Source organism: Tupaia chinensis, unplaced genomic scaffold (assembly GCF_000334495.1).
Source record: "Tupaia chinensis unplaced genomic scaffold, TupChi_1.0 Scaffold143591_1, whole genome shotgun sequence".
In the NCBI taxonomy this organism is placed as follows: Eukaryota; Metazoa; Chordata; class Mammalia; order Scandentia; family Tupaiidae; genus Tupaia; species Tupaia belangeri.
The window spans coordinates 444,651-460,154 of record NW_006203437.1 but is presented as its reverse complement, the minus strand read 5'-3'; the positions used below and the strand labels follow the sequence as shown (position 1 = coordinate 460,154).

The 15,504-nt window shown below is 57.5% G+C and overlaps 1 protein-coding gene across 1 annotated transcript in view; it reads right to left on the bottom strand.

The window, feature by feature from the left end:
• Positions 1–14,936, bottom strand: part of SPMIP2 (sperm microtubule inner protein 2) — a 33,050-nt gene extending 18,114 nt beyond the window's left edge. Inside the window, exons 1-2 of the mRNA XM_027766576.1 lie at positions 14,779–14,936; positions 3,791–4,023 (exon numbers count right to left, since the gene is read on the bottom strand). Coding sequence (XP_027622377.1) covers positions 3,791–4,023; positions 14,779–14,842 — 297 coding nt within the window. The 5' untranslated portion in view covers positions 14,843–14,936. The remainder of the gene's footprint in view (positions 1–3,790; positions 4,024–14,778) is intronic.
• Positions 14,937–15,504: the final 568 nt, after the last annotated feature.

Here is a 15,504-nt window from a genome sequence, read left to right as displayed (position 1 = left end):
CGGCCATGTGGGAGTCCAGCGTCTTAACCACCATGCCACCTGCCAGCCCCAGGGAGGTGCCTTTACTCTCTCTCTTTCCCCCCCCCTCCGTTCCCTCCCTCTGGCATAAAGCAAAGCAAGCAGAAGAGGGAGGAGAGCTGGCCGGAGAAGGGGCGTCCTGGACCTGGACTGAGCACACGGCAGAGGCAGGACAGGCAGGAGCCAGCTTATCTGGCTGTCAGCGTCCCCGAACCTGCTCTCGGGCCTCGCGCCCTTGCGCCTCCCGTGGACTCCGAGGCCTTGCCCATCACCCGTCACCCTTTCAGGGTTGACACTGGTGGCAAGAGTGAGGCAGAGCGGGGCTGTGGCCAGGGCAGAAAGCGCAGCTCCGGGACGCGGACTTCTGAGCACTCAGGAACGTGTGGCTCAAGCAGTCCCCACATACAGGACAGACCCACACCCGTGCTCTGAAGCGACCTAAACACTTTCCAGCCTCTCGCGTCCAGGCGCCCCCAGAACTACGCAGTGACCTGGCCGTGAGGACACGTAGGCGCGGGCCAGCACGGCACTGGCCCCTACATGGGGGTGGTCCTGGGTTCGTGTCCCGAGACCTCCTGAGCACATAGACCTGTGTGTACCCGTGACCCGGGAGACCTGGCGGGCAGTTCACAGCGGTGGTGAAGGCGCTGGACCCTCGTGACCGTTGGTGTGGTTCGCGCCTCGGCCCCTGTGGCCTGAGAAACATGCCAGGCACATGCATGCCCAAGATTCCAAAAGGAGGGAGAAACGGAGGGAAGGGATTGTGACACGATTGCGCCCCGTGGGAGCTTTCTCACCACCACCACCCCACCCCACCCCGGTTTCTCTTTAGACAGAGCACACATCCTTTGGCGAATTCTAAAAATGAAAGAAAAGGGAAACCCACACCCAGTGAATTCGCCATCTCCATGGAAACACGTAACCTGGCCGCGCTGTGTCCCTGAGCCCCAGAGAAGGCTGGGTCCGGATCCGGAGGGACCTGCTGCCTGCCAGTGCCAGGGGCACCCGAGGACCCCCGACCGGGAGCTGGCGGGGGCAGCCGACTAGCCCCTGCCCAGGCTCCCTTTCTGTCGCTCATGAAAGACATGTAATGAGAAGCTTTTGAAAGGACAAGAGGCGGGACACCTTATCTGTTTAGTCTCTGTCTTAAAAAACAAAAAAGAGTGAGAACCTTTCACCCTTATCTCGAGTGTTTTCAACAGAAATAATCCCAGCTCCAGGCTGGGCTATCTCCTACTGGTGATCTTCAGATCGGCGTAGCTGTTTGTAGAAGGGGAGCTGCACTCCAGCTCTGGGAATTAGTTTCTGACCAAGTAAAAGCTGTTCAGCTGGAGCTAGTTAAGTGCACACATCTGGGCCTCAGACTCGTTGAAAATGAAAGTCATTGCTTGAGCCCTTCGCCTTTAACCGCAGACCACCCCCGCATAGACTGGGTACCAAGGACAACGGCGCTCTCTCCGGGGAGCGACCCCCGAGGAAGTGCTGGGGGTTGCTGTGCTCCAAAGCCCACTGTCCACCTCTGTGACCGAGGCTCCGTCCACCTCTGTGACTGGGAGGCCCTCTCACTGGCAGAGCGAATGCAGTGGTTTTCCTCTCTGGCCTCCTTGGCACCAGGAGACTGACACCAAACGTGCGGAGAAATCCCCCAGGGGGCCTTTTTTTACGCTAATGCATTCTCTCCTCATCGCCTCAATTTGCAAAATACTACTGTTAACCCCTTGGGTGTCTTCCTCCCCACCTGGTGAGCAGTCCATTGTCCTTGCTTGGTGACAGATGGCTTAATGCAGCCCATTGTAGGCTGGGTCCACGAGGCAGGCGCAGGCGGGGCGTGAGGCTCTGCATGAATGGGGCATTTGAAGGATTCATTTATATTCGGGCCTGAGAAAAAACCAGACAATCCTTTGTGGAAAATGTCAGTGTTAAGGCATGGGTTTTGTGATGCGTTTCACTTGCTAGGAGGCAAAAATGGAAAACTGCAGAGACCCATACCTCATCTTATCCCTGTGAGGGGCGGGGGGCTTCAGCACCAGAGGGAGCGGGTTTCCATTTTTTTTTTAAACTGCACTATGTGAATTAGTTCACCAAACAGACAAAGTGTCAGCCCTGTGTGCTCAGAACCGTAACTAAACCTGAGGCAGGACCCCGCAGAGCGCACGGACTTCAGTCCTCCGAGACCCCACCCCGCGGCCAGCCTCGCCCACTGGTCCTAAGCCAGCGCTTTACGCGCACGGTATGGTATACCTAACCCACTGACAGCACGGGGATCACTGTTAACCCTGTAGCGGGCAGACTTACAAGACAGCCCCCAAGATTCTCACCCCATTTCTCCCAGACGCTTAGCCAAAGACGAATCGAGGTGTCGCTATGAAGGGGTTTGCAGGTATAATAAGGTCCCAGATCACTGGCTTTAAGGAAGGAAGATTATGGTCGCTGGGCGTGACCTAGTCCCACGAAGCGAAGCTGTGTCCGCCTCCGTTCCTCGCACTCATGGGGCTGCTCATTGATAGCTGATAGTAATTCTTTTCACACTAGGGACCATGGGCATGAGAGGGCCCCTCCGCAGGGCCGTGCCGTGCCGCGGTCCCCACCCCGCTGTCCAGCTTGCCAGGGTCTTGGGCACACACAGGGTGCACCCAGTGTGTCTCAGCTGGACCAGGAGGCGCACCCCACAGCCGGCCGATGCTCCCAGCACGGCTGCTCAGTTGCCACTGGCTTTACTGCCAGGGCTGGGCCCTGCTCCCGCAGCCCTGCAGGGAGACGTGGAGGTTTCACAGTGGGAGACTGAGGCACGGAGCTCAGGAATGAACCACACCGTGCACTGCTGGCAGACAGCAGGACCAGGTCAGGAATGTGGGTGCCCGTGATGTGGCCTGCAAAATACCACTTCAAGGAGAGGGAGAGGGGACCAGAGACCCAGAGAGGGAACTCGTGGTCAGAATGGGCCTAAATCGGAGTCTGACCGAAGACTGAGCCCCACCTGCGCCCACACTGCTGTGGTATTTTGGAAGCAAAGGGGGTGGTGAGACCTGGCCCTGTCGGGGATGCGTCCTTCTTTCCCTGTCTCTCTCCAGCGAGTGTGGCCCTCTGAGTCAAATCCCAGAGTTCAGATCCCTTCTTCCAGGACAACCACTGAACTGTCTGAAAGTTGAATACTACAGTTACCAGTAACGGGGTACCCTCCGGTGCCCCAGGGAGCACAGGGCAGTGCCACGGGTAAGACTCCTTTGCTTCCACTTCTCCATCTGTGGGTCCTAGGTGTGCAGGGGCCCGGTGCATCCCTCAAGCCTCCAGGGCTGGACTCGAACCACAGGCAGCCGTGGGGGAATCTGCGCCCACACCCACAGGCTGCGGGCCTCTCAGGTCTGACGTCTAACATCACTGTGCGTCCTTCTGTCTCAGAGGAGACTGGGCTCCTGCCAAGTCCGTAACACAGAAAGGAGACAGGACGGTTCCCAAGAGCCTCTGCCTGCCCGCCCCGATCCCCGACCACCGGGCGCCGTCCGCACTGGCTGCGACACCACTTCTCCCCCAGCTTGGGGTGCCCTCGCAGCGGCCGCTCCTGTGCACCGCCAAGTCCCAGATTCCGGACTGCGGGAGCCTGCTTCTAACCAGCGGGCGCCCTGGGGCCACCACGCCTTCACCTCCTCAGGGACACAGGGGTCACGCGTTCACGTTCTGCCTCCCAGGGAGGGTGCGAGCCGAGGTTTCCTAAGGTGCAAACCCAACTTCAGGTCTGAACGCAGTGCTAGGAGAGCCTCGGCGAGGAGACTACCTTGATGTGGAAGCCGCTGTGCGGCCACGGCCTGCTGACGGAGTCCAGCGCGCGCACTCCCCAGCCAACTCCACCGACGAACTCGTGTTTGTACCGGGCCGGCTGGCTGCTGTGCCAGGCCGGCCTCCACAGGTACTGGAGGTCCCCCGTCTTCTCCGGCGACGGCTGCCCTTCCCCGACGTAGGTGGTGTGCTCCTGAATGCTCGGCAAGTGCTCCTTGATGTAGTCTGGGCCTTGAGCAGACAGAGAAGAGACACTTGAGAAACCCCTCCACTTCACGCAAGGGCTCTGTCCTCTGAAGGCGGGGTACGAGGCCGTGACGGGCCCACCATGCTCTGGTCACCGACAAGGCTCTGGGACATGTGTGTGTGCTGGAGGGCATGTGTGTGTGCGCGCACGCGCTGGAGGGCGTGCATGTGTGTGTGTGCTGGAGGGCACATGTGTGTGCTGGAGGACACATGTGTGTGTGTGCCCTAGAGGACATGAGTGTGTACTGGAGGGCACGTATGTGTGTGCTGGAGGGCACGTGTTTGTGTGTGTGTGTACCACACGGCACATGCGTGTGCTGGAAGGCACATGTGTGTGTGCTGGAGGACACGTGTGTGTGCACTAGAGGACATGAGTGTGTGCTGGAGGGCACGTATGTGTGTGCTGGAGGGCATGTGTGTATATGTGTGCTGGAGGGCACATGTTTGTGTGTGTGTGTGTGTACTACAAGGCACATGTGTGTGCTGGAAGGCACGTGTGTGTGTGCGCTGGAGGGTGCGTGCACTCACCGGAGAGACAGAGAAGAGAGGGAGAGAGCAGCCCAGGTCCGGGCCATGCTGCAGTCCCTCCCTGTCCCTGTCCCCATCCTCTGGATTGTAGGCACACATACACTGCCAGGTCTGGGACTCAAACCACGTGGCCAACCCCGTGGGATCAGCTGCCTTAACCACTGACTGCAGAGCGGGTCCTGGGCTTGCTCATCCAATCACCCTTATTAGTGACAGAGGAGGGGGAATGGGAGCCCGGGAAGCCTGGGAGGGGAGCGCGAAGCTGGCACACCGATGGCCCAGGCTGGGCTCGGAGCTGCGGCTCCGGACTGCTCTGTGCATGAGCGTCTGAACATGGAAATCCCCTCCACGCGCACACGCAGGACACGGGCCTGCAGACCGGAGAACCTGCCTGAGGAGCAGGTGCCCCCCACACGTTGGATGCCGTTGAAAACAGATGAAGCTGTCAGCTGGGAACAGCCTGGGCTGGCCGTGCCTGAGGAAGGCCCGCACGGAGGCTGGGGTTTCTAGGGAAACGAGCAGAGGCAAGCGGTGCCTGTGGGGGTCAGTGAACACGTGACAGCGAGAGGAGTCTGAGACGGGGCCGGCAGGAGTTTGGAACTGGGAGCTGGCGCCATGAGCCACTGCGCTGGGCCACGTGGAAGGGGCTGGGCCCACCTGGACCCGCTGGTGCCCTGGCCACCTGCGACTTGGCTGCAGGGGAGAGGATGGCAGCATAGGCAAGACCCCGCTGGGGGCTGCATGTGTCACTCGGGAAGTGAAGCCGAGGCGTTTCGGTGATGCTGTGATGGTGACAAGGGCAGCCAGCTCTGGCAGAATAGCGCCAATAAAACTGGATGAAGCCATGGGCTCAGGAAGGGTGTCAGAGGCCCCAAAACCAAAGGGGTGAGGACTGGATGGGCAGCTGGGGACGCAGAGAGGAAACTCCCCTCCTGTTACCAGACACTGACCAGGACAGCAGAGGCAGGAGCTGTGGCCCCGACCTCCGGCCCTTCCACACCCTGCTGCAGGGTCAGGGAGCCCGGTGTTCGCCCCGGGGGTGAGGGCTGGAGCCCTGTCCTGCTCCGGGGCCGCCTTTGGGGGCTGCTCAGGGTGCAGCAAGCTGTGCTCAGAAGGGCAGTGCCCACTTTCCAGGGCGGGGTCTGACACGCCTCACTGCGGGTGCAGGGCTGGGTGCTCACCGAGGGCCCTGATGCTGCGCTGCGTTTGGCGTGATTTGTGTTCCGTTCCGCTCGGTAACACCCTCCGTTAACTATGGGGTCGCCAGAGCACGAGGACAGCCTCCCTCCACCTGACAGGCGTAGTGGGCACGCAGACACAGCTTCTTTGGAGGGGTCTTTGCAGTCCCTTCCAAACAGCCTGGCACACAGACCTGCACCGCTCTTGACATTTCAACTGTGGTTTGGCTGGTGTCCCAGTGGGTCATCAGGGGATGGCCACGTGGCAATCCCTCCTCCTCCTCTCCCTTTGAGACCCACGTGCCTGGCGAGTTTTACAAGCCACCAGGTCTGGGACTCGAGTCGTGCGCCCAAGTGGGACCCAGCTCCTAGCCCCTTGGCACCTGTTGGCCTCAGCCCTCTGTGGAGTGTCTCCGTTACTGTTCAGCGTCGTCATCCCTCAGACATGAGGGCAGGTGGGGACGGGGAGCCGCCACACCCGGAACTGGGTCTTCACGGACAGAGCGTTTGTCCCTGCCGGGTCTCGGAGGCCTGCACCCCACTTCCAAGGTGGAGCTGGACTGCTGCCCCTGCAGAGGAGGGCGGGCGAGCGACTGGCCTCCACTGAAGCTGCTCTTCAAGGCCCCTTACCTCAGCTGCCCTAGCTGCCTGCTGACCCCGTCGCTGGCCGTGGCGTGCCTGCAGCCGTCTTCGGAGGGCCGAGCCGCAGCAGCAGCGAGTCAGGTGCGCATACTTAGACTCAGTGCACGCGGGAAGGTGCCCCAGCTCCCCGTTGGCCAGCGCAGGGTGGCCGCAGCCGCAGACCTCGGTCAGGGAAGCAGCGCGGAATAGCGCCGGTGCACGGGCTCACGGGCTGAGACTGCGCTTCCTGTTACCTTCGCGTGTCTCCAAACGGTCTTTTTCTTTTCTTCCACTATTAAACAAATGTAAAACTTATTTTTTTGCTTATAGTCCCTACAAAAGTAGGGAACAGCATCAGTTTTGGTCTGCAGGCTGTGGTGTGTGGACCCCTGTTCCAGGCAGTGAGAGGAGACAGGACTGGAGCCCGAGTGCAGCTTGCGGAGGCCCCAACCTTGTCTCCTGTCAGTTTTGAAAGGGAGTCGTGGCCAGCTGTCGGTGCAGTGGTCGGGGTGGCTTCAAATGACTGACCACGTGGTTCAAATCCTGGACCTGGTGACCTGGTGACATGCAGAGAGCTGGAGAAGGGACTGCGGCCGGGCCCTCCCACAGGGTGCTTTCTTGGTCTCTGGTAAACATGTGCACCTATGGCTAAAATTTTAGAATAAATAAACTTTTTAAAAATACCCTATTGACGGTTGTCTCTCTCCTTCTCTTTCTCTCTGTCTCTCTGACCCACAGAAGAAATAAACTTTAACAAAAAAGCAAAAGGACACAGCTACCAGGGCATCAGTAGAGGGGATCCGCCTCCGAGCGAGTGTCCCTCTCCGACCCCCCTGCGCTGTCACTTTCCCCCTGTGGCCCACAGTTATTTGCTAATCCGACACCTGCTTAGGGTCAGCTGCAGGAGGCCACGTGCTGTCCTGCGTGTGGGGGACACAGCTGTGAGCATGCCGCAGTCAGCCCTGGGATCACGTCCTGCAGGAGTGGGCAAGGAGCGACAGCCCTTCGGGGTCTTCCCTCTGGGTCACAGCAGCCTCCTAGCCAGCATCGCTCCAGCCTCCCTCTGGCTTCCCTCCTTTCCTGAAGACCTACAGTGCTTTTCTCCAGTCGTCTGATTTTTCAGGGCTGCCCAAGTCTTCATAATCCGACCACAGGGGCTTCCTTAGCCTGCTCATCATTAAGCAAATCTTGCAGCTACAGGCTTGGTGGTGCCCTCCCGAAGCCCCTGGCTAAAGTTAGACCCCCAGCAGGCTGCCTGCAGCTTCTCTCCTGCACTCTCCCCTTTCTGCGGCTCCTGGGCCATTTCCCCCGGGAGCTCCTCAAGCTATTATTCATTCACCGGAACTGCCTTCTTTTAGTTTTTATTTACTTATTTCTTCCATGAGTGGGAGATGGAGAGGCACAGGCGTACCCCAGCAGGGTCTTCACGCTGCGCTCAGCCAGCCCACTGTGCCTGCTGGGAGAGGCCCCAGGACGCCCGTCATCCTCTGGAACCCTCCGCCCTGCTGTGCCATGGCCTGGGCCTCCCCTCGTTTTAATGGCCAGCCAGGGTTGTGAGCGTCAGAGACCACAGGGATCCAAGCAGAGGGACATGCGAGTGGACCGAGGGGCGAGGACAGCAAGGACCGCAGTAGAGGGGGCGAGATGGGTGTTTAGACCCCAGGGCCTCTCAAACCCTCCCCCCTTCTGGACTTCCTGGCGAGACAATGAAGGGCGGGTCAGGGAGGAACTGCCTTTCAGGGCTTGGTTTTAGTCATCAGAGGAGGGCAGAGTTCTCCTGATAGTCCTCAGGGACGCCTTAGTGGCCAGGGTAAATCATTCCAGGACATAAATCCCAAGGACCAAGGGGAGCCCCGAGGCTAGTGTTTTAGCAAGTCCTTTTGAGAGTCTGTCAACAGCGTGGGCATGGCTGGCACTCAGACCAGCAAGAAGCCGCATGGCGGGGCAGGGTGGGGACACACAAGGCATGAAACGCATGCAGGTGGGCACGCCTGACAAGGGCATGGGGGGGTGGGGGGGGGACAGCCTTGAGAGTCACAACCACAGCCCGGGTGCGAATAGAACTGCAGTTTGACAGTCACCCAGGAGGGACTCACGGGCTGGAGACGTTTTATTTCTTCTGAGAAAGAGAGAGAGAGAAGGGCTCCCACGTACAGTGTGTTCAGGGAAGTCCCAGGACGCAAACCCAGGACCTTCCCGTGTGAGCACGCCTATGCCACAGCAGGGCCACCACCTGACCCTGAAGAAATGGTGAACGCTGGTCCCAACTAGCCAGTGCCATTGTGTGAGTGTCCAGCCCACGCGAGCTCCCACACCAGTCCCCAGGTGCACCCGCAGGCAGAGGCGTCTCCTGTCCAGGAAGGGCCCCCTGCGGTCACTAGTCGAGCCACTCCCCGTACGTGTGGGGGCACCTGCCTGCAGGAAACAGGTCTGTGGTCTGCTGTGGGTCAGGATGCACCAGCGACCGCGAGTAGGGGATGGGGAGGCGCGAGGCCGTGTGTGCCGTGACCAAGGGGACGCCTGTTTTTCGGGTGTCCTCACAGCCTGACGACGACCTCCACAGGAGACATTTCTGCTCACCGTTACGGACCTCGTACTCACAGGCACCTTCCCATGTCACACGAGGCTTCCTGGGTGCTTGGGGTCTGAGCTGTCTCAGGAGCGAGTGTCGTCCCTGCCTGCCCAGCGCCCGACTAGTCTGCGTGGGGTGGCCCGATGGCTGCCCAAGAGCCTGCCCCGAGCAGTGCACACGGCACACACGTGGCCCCAGCCGATGGAAGAAGAGGCTGTCCTCGTCAAAGTCACTCACGTGACCTCGAGGGCAACACCTTGCTTTCCCGGCCTGTCGGGAAGAGGCAGGATCTGACGCTGTGAGTGGGTCCAGACTGGACGGTAAAACTGGACAGCCTCGACAGACCGTCACAGCCAGGGGACTCCCCACATGCCATCCCGCCCGAAGGACATCCAGGGAGACTGTAAAGAAGGCTCACTCCTTGTCTCTGTGGCAGGAAGTGTCCAGACCAGCAGGAGACTGGCAGGAGACCAGCAGGCAGGGTGGGGGACCACCCACTCACACCGTCCTCGTAGGGACCCTCACGGTCACAGACAGGCCTGGACGTTCCCGTGATAAAGGATCCCTACAAGACCTGCCTGTGTAGACGCCACCAGCCGCTGCGTCCTGCCAGGGCCGGGACAGCGGGGGCAATGACGAGACTGGGGACCAGGACTCGGGCTGCCAGCTCAGCAGCTCGGGACTCCCGGGAAGCACAGGGCTTCCCGCTCCCCGGCCCGTCCGTGTGCCAGGCCGCCTCGGGCAGCTGCGCTCGGTTGCCCAGGAGGTCGCCACAGTTCGGGTGTCATCGCAGATAGACTGTCTGCGAGGGCGAGGGCGAGGGCGAGGGCGAGGGCGAGGGCGTGCGTCTGTTCCTAATCAGCGGGGAAGCCCTTCCTAGAAAGCCCCAGACGCATCCCTCTCTCATTTCACTTGCCAGAAGCGAGTCACTCACGGCGTCCTCAGCCCAGCCCTGGCTGGAGATAGGTCCCAGTGAGTGGTTCGGACGCGTCGGGGTTGAGCCCTGAGTGAGTCGTGTGAGGTCAGGGCAGGCACCCAAGGGTGGGGGGGCTCTCTTGAAAGGCCCCTGGGTTTTCAGCTACGAAGTGAGGGGACCATTCCTGCCTGATTCTAAACACTTCGGCTTCTGGCATCTGACTTGTTCGTTCTGTGTGCGCACTGAAGTCACCACGTGGGTAAATGTATGCATTTCATTCACATGCAGTACGCTTTGAGCTATTTCTGCCATAACGGATTCCTTGTTATTCATGCTATTAATTTTCTGACCTGGTGTTAAAGTTACCAGATCAACAGTGTTTAGTCGACACCTCCTTCCGGACACTTCGCTAAAGACATCCCTGGGGTTTTGGATGTCCTGTGCACCCACCCCCGTTATGTGCCGGCCCCGGTCCAGGTGTGCTGAGAGTCAGAGATTCGCACCAGACTTCGAAGGCTTGGTGCGAGAGAAAGAGCAGAGCATCTTGTGGGGCAGTCCTGACGTGACTTTGTTATCAAAATGACAACTTGGGTATATCGGAAATTAAAATACAAGGGACTGCAAATGTTCAGGAAAAACGGAATCGACACACAAGTTTATTCTGGTATAAAAAATGGAAACTGATGCAGTCTTTATCGCTCCTTCCGAGAATCGAGGACCCCTTGTATATTCTTCACGTTTCCTCGCCCGTGTTCAGCCCTCAGTGTGGCCATCGGGACGGGCAACATGACACACACGGTCCACGATGTTCCATCCGAACGGTGCTGGCCTAGAGCTTGAAAACTTGTGGCACCCCACGAGACTTAGGCTGGTGGAAAAGTACAACCGTGTCTTCCTAAGGTTCCGAAACTCACTGCCGTGGGCACTGGCCAATCGGGGGAGGGGGTAGAAATCTCTAGAAAATAGTGCCGGAAAAGCTGAGTATTCACCTGCAGAAAGATGAAGTGGGCTCCTGTCTCTTACCATGAATAAAGATCAACTCTAAATGGATCAAAAATCTAAACCTAAGACCTCAAAGTTGTTTGCCGGCGAGGTGAGGGCTTCTGCGCACAGAGCTGGCCGAGGGGTCGGACCAGTGGCAGAGGGCCCTCAGAGGGACAGAGTGAGATGAGTTCGAGCAGCCTGTCCATCAAGGGAAGACCGAGGGGTTAGAACCCACAGGTGAACGGCCACCCTGCCAGAGCCACTCAAGTTCACCTCTCCCTCAGCCCAGACCAGCCCTGGGCTGCCCAGCTCACTGCTCACAGCTGGAGGTCTTTTAAAAGAGAGAGAGAGAGAGAGAGATTTGCTATAGGCCACTTGCACTCCCCGAAGAGACAGAGACAGAAAGCGAGAAATCCCCCCCCGGGTGGGGGGAGGCCACTCCACAACCCTTTCTTCATTCTCCTCTGGGGATCTTGGGCCCATGCACAAATACCCAGCATGACTTTTAAGCCGCTGAGTCCAGGACTCGAACCGCAGTTGACTGCGTGGGAGTCATATAATCATTACGCTGTTGCCATCCCCACAGCTGCAGCCTTCAAAGTGCAGTTACACTCCTGCGGGGTCGTCCTCGCACTCCCTGGAGCTCTGGGGTTCCTGAGCTCGCTGGTCAATGTCCTGCTCACTTTTGGTCACATTACAGTTTGAAAGAAAAAGAGGGGCCAGCAGATGGCGCAGAGGTTACGTTGCTGAACTCCCACACGGCTGGCTGCAGTTCAAGTCCCGGATTTGGTGGCCCAGGAGAATGGAGGAGAAGGGACTGGGGGTGTTCATCCCCGAGGGGAGATTTCTCACTTTCCCTCCCACTGTCTTTTACGTGACCTGAGGCAGAAACCTCTTTAGAAGAAGAAGAAGAAGAAAGCAGCAAGGAAGGACGGCATCTGGGCGGGCGCGGGCATGTGCAGGCCTTCTGTGCACGCGGTCCTGGGAGGGGCCACATCTGACGTGTCATCAGTGACTAGAGAGGTCACTGTCACCAGGCCGTTAGGCTGATGAGACACCCAAAGGTTTTATTTTAAATAAAAACGTTTGAAACGAAGTTCATTTCCAGCTGTACTTAGCTTTTAATTTTTATTCTCTTTGAATAGAACCAAAACATCAGGGTAAGGGTGCGTGCACAACATAATTCTAAGTCACAGCAAATTTGGATTAAGAGCCAATTGCACGTTATGATGGTGTAACACGCAGTTACAAACAGATAACAGCAACAAAATGCAGTGTAACTCCCAGATGGCTCAATGACATTGAATCACGGAAGCGTTTGTCATCAGTCAGTGAAAACCTGGAATACTGGCTTTCCGAACTGGAGTGATGAAATCGAAGGCAAGTTTGCAGGACTGTTTTATTATTTCTTCAAACAGGAAACTACTGGCAATTGGTGTGAAGTCATTTTCTATTTTTAAAATAATGGAGCATGAGACATGACCGTGAGTGTGACGGTCTCACCGAGGGAAGCCGAGATGAACCAGGGTCTGAAATCGGGGTAGTGGAGCAACAGCAGCACGCTCCTCTGCCACCTGCGGGGCCGCTGCTGCCGCTCCCTCCGGTTTCCCAGAGCGCTCGGTCCTGGCTGTTGCAGCACAAGCCCGAGCCGGGCTGCCTTCCGGAGGCGGAGTTCCAGAATGCCCCAGGTTTATGTGAGCAGGGGTCCTTTGGCCTGCCAGGCTCTTCAAATGCATTTTATCCATGATGGCGAACAAGCGTGCCGCGATCCAGTCCCTGCCTCCAGCTTGCCAGGCCCTTAGGCGCCGTGTGTAGCCTGGCACCCTTCATGTTGACTGGGCTGGGGTCCAGATCCGCGCCAGCCCTGTGGCCCCCAGCACCGCAGGCCAGCACACGCCACCTGTAGCATGGAGCCCGCAGAGCTCCAGTAGGTACGTGACGCCCGACTAAACGCACACCCGTGGTTTACTAGGGCTCATCTGCGTGGTCTCTCGCTTTCTGTCTCTCTATGCTCTGGCAAGTACAAGTGCCCTACAGAAAAAAGCTCTTAAAAATAATAAAGTATCTTTAGTTTAAACTAAATGGGGATTCATTTAAAAAATTTGAAAAAACACATTTTATTTTTTTAAAATTTTATTTACTATTATTATTTTTTAATTTGCTATAAGGCATGTGCTCACCAGAACGAGAGAGAAAGTGAGAAAGCAACTGCCAGGTCTGGGACTCGAACCCGTTGGGAGTCCAGTGCCTCACCACCACACCACTTGGTGGCCTAAAAAATCACCTTTTAAATAAATGTAATTTTAAGCTTTAAAACAGCATAGGACCTGGACCTGCATAAACAAATATATCGTTTGTATGTAAACAGATGTTTTAAAAATATATAACCATGCTCTAAAATATTTTTTAAATCACTTCATAATTTTCTCTATAGTATTAGATTTTCAGAGTAAAAGTCCTGTGAGTTGTGCACTTACCTCACCATGTCAGGGAGCTGAGCAGATTAGTAGTAAACCGAGGAAGAGCAACAAGTACACACTGTAAATGGGGGGGCTGGCCCGGAGCTAGTGGGTAAGGACCCAGATCCCTCGTGGCCACACATGGCTTGTCCCAGCCTGGGAGCTTGAAAACAAGCCAGGCGCGTGCGCATGCGTGTCCCAAATCCTGACAGATGGAGAGGTGGAGCAGGGACTGCTACGTGACCATGCCCCACCGGAGGGTGCTTTGTCTCAGTCCCTCTCCAACACACTTACAGTGGAGGTGCTTTGCGCGTTGCCCTGTCTCAGCTCACGCTCTGTGAGCACAGCAGCCACAGCCAGGTAAGGGGAACTGCCCCGACGTTCATAGGAAGCGTGCCTTTGTCACATGCCCCCCGCTACTACTTCAAGCTTTTATGTCTTTATAAACTTGATGGATTGGGTCATGGGAAAAATCATGTCATTTTTGCATAGAAAAACATAGCAAAGTTACATAGTGACTTTTCTGATGACCCAATATTTTCTTGCTAAAAACTTAGAGCAAGAAATGTGTGCTTCTGGCCGGCCGGGCAACACAGCCCTGCACCCAGCTCTGTCAGGCCAGCCTCAAGCCTAGGCCCACCCTGCCTCAGCCTGGGGGTTCTGAGCCCGGCCTTCAGGTCTGCCCTAGAATCGAACCTGGGATTCCTACGGGTCCCAGCGACAGACGCAGCGTCTTAGCTCTGGGCAGTGTGGCCGCGCCTGAATGTACACTTTTGGTAAGAAGCTTCTTATCACGGGGATCTGAAACCCAATTTAACAAGTGCAAGTCGAATTCCATTCATCACTAACAACTGCGCAGTGAGCGCTGGCGGGTCCAGGAGTGAACGCGATGACGTGGCCTCGCTCAGGGAACTGGAGCGTGTCAGGGTTGTTCAGCCTGGACATCCAGCCCAGCAAAATGTGGGGTCAAAGAAGGCCCAGGCACAGTCCCGACAGCCCCGAGAAGTGGCGGGAAGAGTGGAAAGTGGGAGAGTTCCTGGCACGGCGCGTCATGGGGCGCACTGTCATTCCCACCTTTGCTTTCCCGGTCGTTCTTGTATTTCTGAGTATGGTAATTAACACCCCTTGTCCCCGCAGTGCAGAAGAGCTTGGATTTACTCAGTTTTCAATTCAAAAGGGATTGAGATTCTTTTTGAAAAGAAAAATGAAGATCGTTGTGTCCAACTTTTAGAACCTTCTTCAAAGCTGACGTGTGACAGCCTCCATTCGGCCTGTTAATCTGGTGTTCGGCTTCATGAACTTTATGAAGTGAGCACGCTCACGCTATCCTTCCCACACAGAGTGGCTGGTTGTCCCTGAGCACCGCAGACTGGGAGGCTGCTAGGGAATGGTGGGGCTACCTCGGGGCTCCCTGAGTGAGCACCGCCCTGCGGGGGCGTGGGGAAGGAAGTCCCTGCTGAGGCAGCGCAGCTGCCCACCTACCTGTGTACACCATCCGCCGGCCCACAGAGGTGGACAACGGCGCTCGGTACGACACCAACGCCATGGCCGCAGCCTTCGCCTCAGCTCCAGGGCCAGGAACCTGCCCTGTGGGAGCCCAACCTCACAGTCCTGTCCCACCTGACCGCACCCTGGCTGCGTGGTCGCTAAGGATGCTCTGTGATGCAGACAGGTGCTCCTCCCGGGGCCAGCATTCCGGTCTCCAGGACACGGATGGCAGCGATGAGCCCCATCCCCGGGGCTGTGCCTGTGTCTGTCACATCAGATGGGGAGGACACGACCAGGCATCAGCTCCAGAGTCTGCCCTCCTCCACTGCCACTGTCACTGTCACCATCTACCAAGCTCTCCCGAAGAATGTCTGCAGAGATGCCGTACGGTAAAAGACAAGACGAAAAGCACAACTGTGCCGGAATGTTCCGGAAAACCCCAGCTAGGTAACAGTGACCTCTCCCCCAGGCTCACTCCTAGCCCTCCCTCGAGCATAACTTGTGCTGTGGTCAGGACGATTCATCCAGGACCCCCGCCCTGTGCAAGGCTCTGGCCCTGAGCCGGTTCCCACACGCCGGCTCTGCCCAGGTGCTCCTGTGTACGTGGGCCCCGCCACCTGTAGAGCATGTCCGCAGACCCAGCCAGGCCGCCCTCAGGCTCCTTCAACCTCTGCGGCACGCTACCAGCCCCTTTAACTCATCACTGCTTTAATTTTGTCA